Source organism: Pleurodeles waltl, chromosome 10, assembly GCF_031143425.1.
Source record: "Pleurodeles waltl isolate 20211129_DDA chromosome 10, aPleWal1.hap1.20221129, whole genome shotgun sequence".
NCBI classification, from domain to species: Eukaryota; Metazoa; Chordata; class Amphibia; order Caudata; family Salamandridae; genus Pleurodeles; species Pleurodeles waltl.
In genome coordinates, this window is record NC_090449.1 from 829,748,571 (window position 1) to 829,762,337 (window position 13,767).

The 13,767-nt window shown below is 45.0% G+C and overlaps 1 protein-coding gene across 2 annotated transcripts in view; it reads right to left on the reverse strand.

Annotated features, from left to right (window-relative positions):
• Positions 1–334: 334 nt before the first annotated feature.
• The window catches only part of LANCL2 (LanC like glutathione S-transferase 2), a 233,752-nt gene continuing 220,319 nt past the window's right edge, over positions 335–13,767 (reverse strand). For both annotated transcript variants that reach the window (XM_069211503.1, XM_069211502.1), the window contains one exon: positions 335–995. In XM_069211503.1, coding sequence (XP_069067604.1) covers positions 919–995 — 77 coding nt within the window. In that variant the 3' untranslated portion in view covers positions 335–918. The remainder of the gene's footprint in view (positions 996–13,767) is intronic.

Below are 13,767 nucleotides of genomic sequence, written 5' to 3' on the forward strand. Positions count from 1 at the left end.
GTCAACAAACCAAAACAAAGATATTGGCTTAAAAAATATATAAAATAAGATGCCACTTATACATTTCAGAGAGAGAGATATATGTTCTGACATATTCTTTCACATACATTCCAGAAGTCCAGTATGAATAATACTTTTTATATTCCGGGGCGAACAGGCTCGGTTACAGGAAATGAAATCTGTGTTAGATGGTGAAAAGAACATTAAGAAAAGTAACAGCTTTTTACAAGAATCCTTGAAAACAAAGTTTTTCATTTTATTGTTTACTTGCATCACAGTCCCCCACCTGGATCTGCACTGATAATCTCAAAACCTCATAAATAAGGCGAATATCTTTAATTTTGTAAGACATTTTATTGTGATATCCAGATGTCCAGTAGAACCAAAGTAAACCAAATTTGAACACCAAGCAGAATGCAAATGTGTTGGGCACTGCCTAGAATTCTAGGGCTACACCATATAATCAGCAAAAAAACCTTTGATTCAGACCTTTCAGTCAATTTTACCAGAACTCAGTGTAGATTTTTGTTATATAAAATGAAATCTAATCCACATAAAAAATATCCTCAATAAGGTGATGCTTTATGTAACGATAGTGATTTAACGAAATTACATTTTCTTAGCCAAAAACAAAAACCATCTTAGTAGGAGAAACATGCAACCACTGAAACAAAATGATTAAAACATCTTTAAATGACAATTGTAGCATTTCTGTAGATGTTCCTTAGCTTTAACTAGCTGACAAATTGTGCATCTCAGAGTCGTTCTCCTTTAACTTTTAGTCATTATAGAAAATCAAAAATTTGTAAAAGATAATGGGGAGCCAATAAATCTCATTGAACTTGGCATGTGGTTAGATTCTTTTTCCCTTTCCCGTGTATGGATATTGTATTTCTCCTTTTCCATTTAGGTAGGCAGTCAAAGTTCAAACGCTGGAAACCGAGAAGACTCTGGCACCAACATGTCCGATAAGAAGTGAATTGTTCCAGCCATGCCTACATAAGAAATAAAAAAAATAAAGCAAACAAAAACGATGTTAAATATAATGATTTCACTGATAGTAATAGTCTCCACAATAGTTAATATATAAATAAAAACAATTAAAGACATTGGAGTTGTTGTGTTAATTGAAGCAATGGTTAATCATAGATTTTCGCTCCAACATCTATAAAACTAATAAATCAGTAATTTTTGGGATCAGACGGATTAACTTTTTTTTTGTACGAGCCTAATTATTGCACCTTTCCAGCAACATGGGTAGTGTCCTAATGTTTAAAGTATTCAAAAATAATTTTGAATATTCTTCCCCCCCATTTATTATAGCAGGCAAATCATCAGGGCCAGCAGCGTGTGTTAAATTATCTTTTTCATTGAGCTACTAGACAGACAATCAGGAATGTCTTTTTCAACTATGGACCTGTTAATATTGGAAAAGTCGATGTCGATATGTACAATGATAAGTTCACATATAACAATAAAATCACATCATTATTAGCAAATTCACCTGTTATGAACTCCATGAAGGCTCTGAGACCTAGGCCTGATGCTACTGATTGACAGGATACATGTGAGGCAGCACATTGCCATCAAACAAACATGCGAACAGGAAACTCAAGATCGATCCCACAGACAGGCAGCGCAGCAACACCACACTGTCTTCAGGAGTTGGCCTCAATAAAACACATGTGGCTGGAGGGGTGCACACATTCCCAAAAAACCTTAAAGTCAGATGCCACCTGAAATTAGGAACACTTAGCCAATGAGAACACAGCACACACAGTAACACACACCAATCACGCGCCCCTCAGGCTGGACATCTGGACACGTTACCCACTGACCCACATTGTGTCTAAACAGGGTTGAAGCCCACTTGCAGTTAGTATCAGGACCTTATTTATGACTATAAGACAACTGTTCGCATCCTTTACCCTAAAAGAAATGCTGTAATTGTTTTTTGGTACTCAGAATTTTTTTAAAACACCGCTTAGATCAACTGTACCTTGAGGCAGTCCTCCAGCCCCGGTTCTGTAACTGTTCTCTCGGTCGTAATGTTAAATTAAACAAAATATCCCTGCTTTGCCCAATGCACAATGCCTCTTGTCTTCTGTTTTTTCAAGGTAAATTCACATTCAAGGATTTTGATGAGTCAACCAGGAGCTGATTGGTTCTTCATACCCGACTGCAACCAAAGGAAGGGAACAACACCCAACGGATTCACATTTGCGCAACAAGGAAAGGTGAGCAGACACCGCAAATGATTGGAAGTTCTGCAGACTCTACAGGGCAGAGGTCCATTCTGAAGCGGCTGTGAGAAGGGTGAGAGACTACATCAGAGCCTTAGGGCCATATGTAGAAACACATTTTCCCATAGACACAGAATGGGTAAAACCCTTTGCTACATCTGGCCCTTAGTCCCAGTATTTTGCGTATGGCAAAGTAGGAAGGAGATTAACCTGTGGAAATCATCTTTTTTCGATAGTCTGCGCACTAGGAAAGGTGAATGTTGTTTGAATATTGTTTTGATCACTTGTCCCCTGGGTGTGACACAGAGTTGATTGCTCGGACAGCTGGACATGACACAGATGTTATGTTTGTTCCCCGGGTGTGATACAGGGTTGATGCCTCAACGCTTGAACCGCTGGGCATGACACAGATGGCACGCATAGGCCCTGGGTGTGGTGTAGGGCTGGCACCTCAATTTTGAGAGATGTCTATCGCTTGGACTGCTGGGCATGACACAGATGGTACACATGGGCCCTGGGTGTGATAAAGGGCCCACACCTCAATCTTATTTTTTAGTCTAAAAAGGGTTTCTCAGTGCTACCGGTTTCTTAACACTGTTGGCATCTGAAAGAAGTGAGAGGTGTTGTTTGCTTGGACCGCTGGGCGTGACACAGATGGTACGCATGACTCCTGGGCGTGATATAGGGAAGAAAAAGATTTGGATCTAGATTAGGCGTAGCTTGTGTTTGGCCAAGATGGGCCTATGGTTGTTGAGTTATCCTTTTTTTCTCTGCATAAATTGTTGTTATCTTTGCCCAGGAGTCCATATTGTCAAGACTATATGGCTCACTTAGTCCTGTGTACTACGCAGGACTTTCCCCGATCACAGGATAGCATGCTCTTGGAGCAGTATAAGGTACTTTTAACAAAGTCATCACTTTTTGTTGTCAGTTTTTTTGTTGTTCTAGTTGTAAATTATGTCTCTGATATTGTGGCACTGGTAAATTAATGCAACTGTGTTTTTGTCTTGAGTATTGTGTTTTGTTGATGATTCAATGTGCTATATGAAGGCGTTGCTAATTCTCACAAGTTGCTATTTGATACCAAATTAAGTTTGCTATTTTGATGCCACATTTCATGACGTTTGATTTAACAATTGCACTTTCTCCTAGGTTGTGACCCATCAGATGCGTTATTTGTGTTTGTGAAATGCTCATGTTGATGCATCTGTAAATAACTCTGAGCTCATAGTAAAGCAGTTAGAACTAGCAATCCCTGTGTATATATTCCCCCACTACCAGAATACAACTAACAATCCCTGTGTATATATTTCCCCACGACTAGAGTAGAACTTAAGATTCCCTAAGACCAGAAAAGCTAGAAGTGTATCGTTACCCTAAAAACTGCCCTAACTTATCATGGAATCGCCACTAAAGCACATTCAAACCAGGTTCTCCACACAGGTTAAAAACCGTAACAAATATTGCCACGAATTGTACACACACACACACACAAAGGCGCACCTGTTTCCCTGGTCAAAAGAGGGAACCTTTGACACTAACATATTAGAACACATGAGGACACACATACGGACAAAATATGTAGTGCTAAAAAAAGACAAGAGAGAAGCATTATTAAATCTATGGGCCATCTTCGAGGAGGGCCAGACCGATAAACCTATCCCGCAATCAGCAAGCAAGGCGTCCGCACCTCCTCTGCCATATGCAGAAATGGAGGTGCTCTACCCAATGCCTGCTATCCCCGCAATAGGTTATACCAATCATTGGGTCGAGGGAGCTGGAGGGTCCCTTACCGAACAGCAAACTCTTAGGTCTATGCATGATAGACTAACAGACCACCAGGCCCAGGCAATCCCAGAACTACCCCAGTCCACCACTAGAGATCTCTGAAGTTCGAAACCCCTCACTCATCGCGTTCAGCACACCAAACCACAGTGGCACAGAGAACACGCACTCCCACTGGTTCAGGTGAACACACTCAAGTGACAGGGAGATTTATAGTGGTTCTGGACAGTAAGACAACTAACAGGGTGAGGGAAGGGGTCCCAGTCCTCTGGGATCTGATGATGAGTGGGGAGCCACAGGGTTTGCACAGGTAGCCGAAGAAACAACTGAAAGCGAGTTTGAGGGCACATTTGGATCAAAAACAACAGTGTACAGATCAAAGGAGGCAACCTAGGTGCGATTTAGAGAAAAGGCAGGAACTAAGGAGGCAGAGAGAGAGCTTGCACCCTGGAAGCACAATTAGAGAGCAGAGGAGTGTGCCCTAAACCTGAGGAGAGTGGGGGTAGGCACTGTTCAGGGAAGAGTCCGAGATATAACTAGAGGAGAGGCTTTTGGCTAGGTCCAAGCCTCACAAGACCGTCAACGTAGGAGAGGGGCTGACCAGGAAATAAGAGACTAGGGTAGACTGGTGCAAAATCACCTTAGACGCAGGAGAACCAAGATGCCACCTTTGCGTGTGCACAAAGGGAGCAGCAACGAAGATATCTGCTGCCCCTTCTGAACACGCAGGACAGACAAACTAACCCCAAGAGAGATAGCGGCCCGAGAGGAAGGCAAGATCTTTGTGTGACTATTTTGTTATCTGCTAGCCCACTGGACTAAGGAACATGACCAGTATGGTACACCCTGGCCAGAGGAGAGATCCTTCAAACCAGAGGACATAACTGTTGCAGAAGACTGCATCTGGGTGGGAGACCCGAGGGCGAGATCCCAAGTGGAACCTCCCCTACATGCAGGATAGTATAAGAAGATGGGAACGCTAAGTTAGGGAGAAACCAGTGGAGCTAACCAAAGCCAACATATGGCAGCTACTGCAGAAGGGCATGTCAGGGACTATCTATGTGTCATGGGCTCAGATGGATAAAGAAGGACTTAGGACCAAGTTGCCACCATTGTTGGATGGGGTGGGGAGATGGATCTCATACGTTGAGAAGAACACCGCAGGAATAAACCTAGCGATAGGCGATGTCAAAAGTCTGCTAAGTAGTCTTATTGGAGAATAGACTAACACAGTGTTTGCCCGACCTCACATCCCAGCAATCACGCTGACAAACACCGAATATGATTGGCCACATTCAATTCGTAAAGGCACCAAATATGGATGGCCCTGAGGGAAATAGGAGGGCTAATGGCAGAAACTATGAAACCTGGGGAGACCATAACAGATTTTCTGGATAGGTTGAGAGAATGATGGGGACAAGAGACAGGACAGCCATGGACCAATACACGCCCCCAGGTCACATTCTTCCACAATATCCCCAAAAAAGGGGCTGCCCACCGAAATACAAAGCAGGTTGGGCAGTGTGGTGGGGCTAGATACAAAGCCCTGGCAGGAAATACAAGCTCACATATTATACTATCACACAGAGAAACAAGAAAAAGACAGGGAAAAACAGTAGCAAGGCCAGAGAGACACAGCTAAGTTGGTCCAGCACAAATTGAAAAAGATTGCCCTCAATGGGGCAGTGTTGGCTGCTAGCGTGCAAATGGCACCAGTTTTGAAGGGAACTTCACTGCAAAACCCCAAAGGGTTTCAACCAAGCTACAATGGCAGAAACCAGGGAGGATGGCAGCAGCCAGACATTAGAGAATGTAACTATTGCCACAGAATGGACCACATGGCCAACAAGGGCTGGATAAAGGCACCTCACAAAAAGAGGTTGATGAGCCCGGGCCAGTTCCCACACAATTTCCATTCACAAAATCAAGCCCAAGAAAACCTGAATGCACCTTACACTCAACCACAGGGAAGCCCACCGCCAATCCACTGCAACAGGGGTCAGGTAGCTGGAAAAACATGTGGCAACAGCAACCACAGACAGGGAACCCAGCCCCACAAGGGCTACCACAATAGCAGGGAGAGGTAACTGTTTGGGGAAGCAATGCCTTCACACACTTGCAGAACCCAAATGTGCAGTAAAACTTAACACCCTCAATGCAAAGTATGCATTTCACATGCACCTTCAAATTCACTGTACGAAAACTCAAAAGAAGGACAAACGAGACAACATTAGAGACTCAAGCCTTTACTTGCATTCGGGAAGATAAGGGCTGCTGTATGTGTTTTTCACTTGGGTATCCTCACTAGAGTCTGCCATTTAGGGTGACTATGAGAGCCTAAGCCCCACTCGGCTGCTGATACCCCAAGGTGGGGCAAGATGATAAACCCCTGGGGGGGGCAGTATGGCGAAGGGGGCAGGGCAGCTCAACCAGTTCTCAAAAGCAGGCACCCAGGTCCTCGCACCCACAAGTCAATAGGGGCAGGTTCCAATCACCAACTTGAAAAGCCCCCATTCTCGGTCACCCAACCGGGATGGAAATTTCTTTATGATGTGTAGTCCCAACAACAGTCAATCAATCAATCAAAAGAATTTATAAAGCGCGCTACTCACCCGTGAGGGTCTCAAGGCGCTTGGGGGGGGGGGGGGATAGGAGGGTCACTGTTCGAACAAACATGTTTTGAGGTTTTTTCTGAAGAGCAGGAGGTCTTTGGTTTTGCGGAGGTTGGTGGGGAGGGAGTTCCAGGTTTTGGGGGCGAGGTAGGAGAAGGACCTGCCTCCTGTGGTGGTGCGTTGGATGCGGGGGACTGTGGCTAGGGCGGTGTTGGCTGATAGGAGGTTGCTGGTGGGAGTGTGAAAGTTCACTCTTTCGTTGAGGTATGTTGGGCCAGTGTTGTGGAGGGATTTGTGTGCGTGGATGAGGATCTTGAATGTGATTCTCGTGTTTATGGAGAGCCAGTGAAGGGTTTTGAGGTGTGGTGAGATTAGTTCATGGCGGGGGAGGCCAAGGACGAGGCGCGCGGCTGAGTTCTGGATTCTCTGGAGTTTGCGTGTGAGTTTGAGTGTGGTGCCAGCGTAGAGGGCGTTACCGTAGTCTAGTATGCTGCTGATGAGTGCATGGGTGACTGTCTTCCTGGTCTCTGGGGGAATCCATTTGAAGGATTTTTTTTAGATTGCGGAGTGTGAGGAAGCAGGAGGAAGTAAGTGCATTGATTTGCTGTGTCATGGAGAGGACAGTGGTTTGCGGGGGTGGGTGCGGGTCCTAGGGCGCTGGGCCACCAGGAGTCGTCCCATATGGTTTTGTTGGGGCCGAAGATGATGATGGTTTTGTTGGAGTTGAGCTTGAGGTGATTAGTTGTCATCCAGTTGGCGGTATCAAGGAGAGCTGCGTGTAGGTTGGTTTTGGCGGTGGTGGGGTTGCGGGTGAGGGTGAGGATGAGTTGGGTGTCATCTGCGCAGGAGAGGATAGTGATTCCGTGTGATCGGAGGATGTTGGCTAGGGGGATCATGTAAATGTTGAAGAGTGTGGGGCTGAGAGAGGACCCTTGGGGGACTCCGCAGATGATCTTGGTGGTGGTGGAGTGGAAAGGTGAGAGGCGGACTCTCTGGGTCCGGTCAGTGAGGAAGGAGGTGAGCTAGTCTAAGGCTTTGTGGCGGATTCCTATGTTGTGGAGGCGTGTGCGGAGTGTGTGGTGGAAGACAGTGTCAAAGGCTGCGGAGAGGTCTAGGAGGATGAGTGCGACGGTCTTGCCTTTGTCCACTTTGGTCCTGATGTTGTCAGTGCATGCGATCAGGGCGGTTTCCGTGCTGTGGTTCTTGCGGAACCCGGATTGTGAGGGGTCAAGAGTGTTGTGGCCGAAGAAAGTTAGCGGCCTCCAGCCAAATGGAGGACCCCTTTTATTTCTAAAACAATGCTGTCCCCCAGTGTCAGGAGCCAGGTTTCCTGTACGCTTGGAATATTGAAGAAACCATAACCTCCACAGCACATGCACAAGTTCAGACAGATTGCAAAGCACCGCATGGTGCTGAGCCAGTAAGGGGGAGGGAGGGGTACATTAAAACAATCAGCTGTCCGAGTCCATTACCATCATTTAGGCAAATTTCAGGTTCTCTGCCTTGCACAGGACTCTCCATGCAGCAATATCTTTTCCTCCTCCTCTCAGAGTTTTCCAAGTGACAGCTGGGAGCTGCAGGTAAAAATCTTGCCTGAGGGAGAGGGAGGTACTGGGGAAAAAGGGAGTCCCAAAAGACCCATCACAGCTCTGAGTAGAATAGAACACAGAAATATGCTCATCTCATCCCAGTAGCAGGTCTAGCGATCAGCGACTACACAAGACCTTACACACACCATCTGAAGAAAGCAACAGTTCCAATGTCTGACTCTGCAATATCAGAGGCACGGGAGGGGCGGAACAACTCTCCAACCCCCTCTGGTTCATGACAATTAAGAATAACAGAACGTGTGAAGATCTATGGAAGCGCCCAAAGACCAATAAAAAGAAGGCCAAAGCTAGCCCAAAAGAAGCCTCCAAAAAAAGGGCGTAGTCAAGACACCTGGCGCTACTAGGGAGGGTCATGTGGCACGCCACATGCCGGGACTAGAGGAGTATACATATAACTTCAGGGCACAATGTGACCGCCAAACAAAGTTCATTTGCGACTCGCCTCCCTTGTGTAACTTGCCCTGCGCATGTGTAGGTCAAAGGACACCGCCCGTACCAGTGACACCCCACTACACACACTAGGACACTGGAGGGCTGGCGGGCCCATAGAGCACTAGCTAATAACTGAAATTACCCACATGCTCACAAGATCACCATGTAAAAAATGCCTTACAACCGTAACCCTCGTCAGGCTCTCCCGGGCGACAACCCACAAAATTGATGCGTCCATAAACAAAAAAAATATTTTCTTCCAAAATAGATACCTAGAATGGGGCCATCCTCCAGTTCCTCACCAAAATAGATGCAAATGAAGTGTGGAAGAAACAATCCATAAAGAAAAGCACAGGAACCCCTAAGAAATAACTGGCGACGATACGTACAAGGATGCAATGTTTTAAAAAAAATAACAAACCAACATTTATCCAACGGGTCTGCAATTGAGCCACAAAGTGCACCACCTTTACAGCAGACCATCACTTTGTCAGTAGCCACATCACTACTCATCAGGATTAAATGCTACAAACTGCTGCAAGAACTTTCCACATCAGTATTCGCAACAAGATCCAGAACTACGAACTGCTCTGAGAATTTTCTTTGAACTGTTAAAACTAAGAAACTTCTATCACCAGAGGACTACAGACATCTTCCCTGGATTCATCTCAAGACTTACAATGATTTATGAGTTATGTATTGTTGTGCATTTATATACCCTCGGTTTAATAGGGGTCTGGCTGCATCCATCCATTTCCAAAGAACGGTATAGTCAAATGGAGTCCATTCAGAAATGATCACAGCGCTTGCATAGGGACGTCTCCCATGTCACTTATAATTACACCGCACCCAACACTAGTGTTCCACACGTACTACACAGTGCCATTTTACATGACACATGGTATCAGCACATGACTGCCATGGGTTCCAAGACATCAGCTGGGTCATGTCACGTCTGTTTGCTGATACCGCACGCAGTAGGTGCAGACAGGCTTTACTTATCCCAAGAAGTAGCCCATAAAAAAGCAAAATGCCTTCTCCACCTATACCTATGTAGGATCAGGGCCAAAATACAACACAACAGAGTAGAACCCTATAAAGTAGTAGTGAATCTGACCCGATACAAGACCAGTCGCACAGCACTGTACCTTCTCACCGAGCCTACCGATATCCAAACTGAGCTAAATAGGATGTGCAGGAAGGGCAACATAGGAAAGGATACTGTTTGGTCCCGAGACTTTCCAGAAAAGAGATTCTTGGAGGTAGCAAAACCACCTAACCAATGCACAAACACGTCCGCTTTCATCTGTAGTCCCAGGGTGGCCCTTAGCGTATCTGGGGCTGTCTTTGTTAACAACAAGTGGACCCCAAACATGGAGTTTCAGTGTAGGGCCATCCACCCTGATGATATGAAGGGAAACGAGTCTTGTAGGGGAGGGTTGAATAACAGCATAGATACCCCATGTCAGGAAATCTGGGATACCGACATAGATCGGTATATGTGGATAGAAGGGAAGGGGCAATACCTAGTTGCATGGAAACTCACGCTTTATTCCTTGTGTTTCAGAGGCAAAGGAACAATTCCGCATGGCACAAATGAAAACTGTGGCACAATCCTGCACATTCCGGACATGCAGTGGGGCACCTACATGCTAATGGACACCTACTGGCAATCTGGCGAGTTTGCCTATACCCTGCTCGTCCCTGGATGGTGTGGCCTATGCTCCCTCGTCACCATACACTCCCCGACCTTGGTCATTCCCAGAGAAGATCTGTCGGATCAGTACCAACACATGCTAACGAAGAAGACGGCTCTGTTGCATCTGGCTCGTGAGAAAAGAGCTGCTGATTATTTTAGTTGGGCTCAGTACAAAGACATCCCAGAAGAATTCAGACTGTTCTCTGACGCACAAGTATCAGTGAGAGGGTCCATACTCTTCTTCACTGTGCAGACATATGCAAACACCTGCTGGCTACAAATAACCAGGTAGGAAATGCCCAAGGTGATGAATAGCCCTGAGCTCGGCCTTAATGCGATCAAGGAAGAAGTGAGAGCCATCCATCTCATAGTGATGCAACATTGATGTGTGTTGGACTTGAGAACCGCAATGGAGGGAGGGATGTGTACGAAGATCGGTGTGTCCTTCTGCACCTTTATACCAGGCAATGACATGGACATGGGACTCTGACTCTTGCCACCCAAGCATTGCACCAAATACAAAAAGACATGCATGAAGAGGGAGGTGCTCTGAGCAGGAGTGAGTCACAAACTGCTTCTCCTGGCTCCCCCAGTGGCAGACCAGTCTGTGCACGTCATAGTTGCCCGTTTTCATATTGTTGTTGTTTTTGAGTGGTTTCCTGCAAGTGGGGGGTTCCTGCTGTAAAAACACAGTCCTCAAATTAGGTAGAATGCAAGTAGTAGCAAGTATAGCAAGCAAAACTGAAGAACAAGTAGCCTCAAATAATGTGACTGTCATGAAGTATGGGTTAGATGGTGTAGTTGAAAATTCAACTAGAGGAGGGAGTGTTAATATTGAAGTCAATGTACACAATGATACGTTCACATATAACAACAAAATTACATCACTATTAGTGAATTCACACGTCATGAACTTTCTGTCAACCCCAACTCAAAAATATGTGGTCAAGCCAGCTCTGAGACCTAGGCCTGAGGTTACTCATTGACAGATCACAGGACGCACAGCAAGTTGCCAGCAAACAAACACGCAAACAGGAAACTCAAGATTGATCCCACAGATAGGCGCAGGGGATTGAACCCAATAAGACACATATGGCATGAGCGGTGTGGGCACTCTCAAAACACCATAAAGTCAGATGCCACATAAAGGTAGGAACAGTTAGTTTAATCAAACAAACTGTACCTTCTTTGCCAAACTGCTCATGTTTTGTTTTTTCAAGGTAAATTCACGTTTGAGCAACAGACCAATTTCCCATGCTTTCATCTTGGGTGCCCTTATACACGGTACGCAGAAATTTAGCACAGCATTCTTCTGCAACCATAGATTACGGAGCACTTCAATCTGCCCCTCTACCTTTATGGACTAATATCCAGAACCCACACATGTCCTTTGATGTAAGCACTCTTAACATTCCCTCCCAGTTACACCTATAAACAAGCTGTCTTAACTCTTCTACTCCAGAGGTTCCCAAACTGTGTTCCGGGGACACCAGGGAGTCCACAAAGCCTTCTTGTTTGAGATGCTGGTGAGTCAAAAGAAAAGTGACCTCTTAGGCAGAATAGACTACCATCACGTATTTTTGCATTTGTCGCAAGACACCAGTGGATACACATTTTGGAAAAAGAACATGAGGGATATGGAACACGGGCAACATTTAAGCCTGCACTGTCCGTATTGACTGGGTTGAGCCACATATTAAAAACCCCCATTAACATTACTGCCATATTGGAAGTCAGAGTACAAATTGCACTTACATCAACATAGAACAAAAACAATTGGTTCATGTTGTGTTGATTACACCCCAGCACCACATAGACATTCAGTACAATAAGAGTATTGAAGGACCCTATGTTCCTATATAATCTCTTACAAACCCTTGGAGTTATTCTGTTTTTAGTTGTTCAACTCTTTCATGGGTCCACCTAAAGGACACCCAGGCCCCACTGGTCTTATAGTTAACAGTCAGCAAAGTCTCCCAGAAAAAAAAACCAAAACCTTCAAGCTTTGTGATTCCAGCATTCTATTATGCCCATGAATATTCCAGGAGAGGATCCATAGGCTGATTGGTGAGGACTCCTTCTAGACTAGATTGCTGATATCCACCCATTGCGCCTCCCCAACCCTGGTTTTGGCATGCCTAGAGATTTCCCAATCCCTATTAAAGGTTACATCAAGACAGTGGTGCAACATTACGTTTTATGGCCCCCCGGTACGAGGGGCCCGGAGCTCAAAGGGGACCACTCTCAGCGGCATGCAGTCATGTACTGGCTTGCACTTTGCACAGGCGTCTGGCATGAGAGCTCCTAACTGGGTCGGAGGGGCACCCTACATGAACTTTGCAAGGGGCTCAAGTTTTAGAATGCTACAGCATCAAGACTCGCTCATACGTGAAAAGGTTACTTTCACATTACCATGACTGAATCCCACTGAACATTTTCCATCTTCCCAAGTGCCATCATTCAGGGACAAATTAATTTGATTAGTACTCAGTCCTGTATAAATTAATTAAAAATTGATTTCCAAAGCCTTTTTCCACGTCATCGACTTCTTCCTTAAGGACTACTCTTAAGCCTTGTACTGTTCATTCTGCAACTGACTTCAAAACCAGATGTTTTACTGCTAAGAATAAAAACACACACTTTGAGACCTCGTTTCCTACTTTATCTAAAACCAACACAACTTGTTTTATATTTTCAGAGGAGACTGCATTAAGAAAGGGGCAATTTTTCAATGTCTGCAACAACTGGGTTCTATTTGATGGTCTCATTCTCTTTGTGTTTTTCCTGTCTTGCAGGACATCAAAATATAACAACAGGGTATTGTTCGTGAGGCCATTCTTCCTCTGATTCCGTTTTGGGACCTGAGTAACAGGGACATCCCTAAGCTTCACCTCATTTTTACTTTCCCCCTTATTCTGGCTATGAGGTAAAACATTTCGGCCTCTGGCGTGACCTACTTGACCAGCATGACCATTTCGGTAAGGACTACTGTCTGGATATTTATTTTTAGATGACTTCTGCTCACCTACCATCTGGCCAAACACAGGAGTATTTTCGAACTTCCTTTCTTCACCCTTCAAGTTGGTGAGTTGTGTTTTTCCCTCCTCAACTTTATACACACCTTTTGTTTCATTTTTACCATCCTCTTTAAACTTACATGTTGACAACTACTTACCAGGTGCAATCCTCTTCTGTAACAAAGAGGATCAGCACTTCATTTTACCAACATAGGTTTTTTGGAATAATAGACTAAAGGAGTGACTCCCATAGGCAGATCATTACCCTTTAACTCAGTGCCTATGACCGTACTTGCAATTGGCCTCACAATGGCAAGCACACAACTATTAATGCTTTTTAGTTCCTGTCTATTAATCTAAGCAAACAGG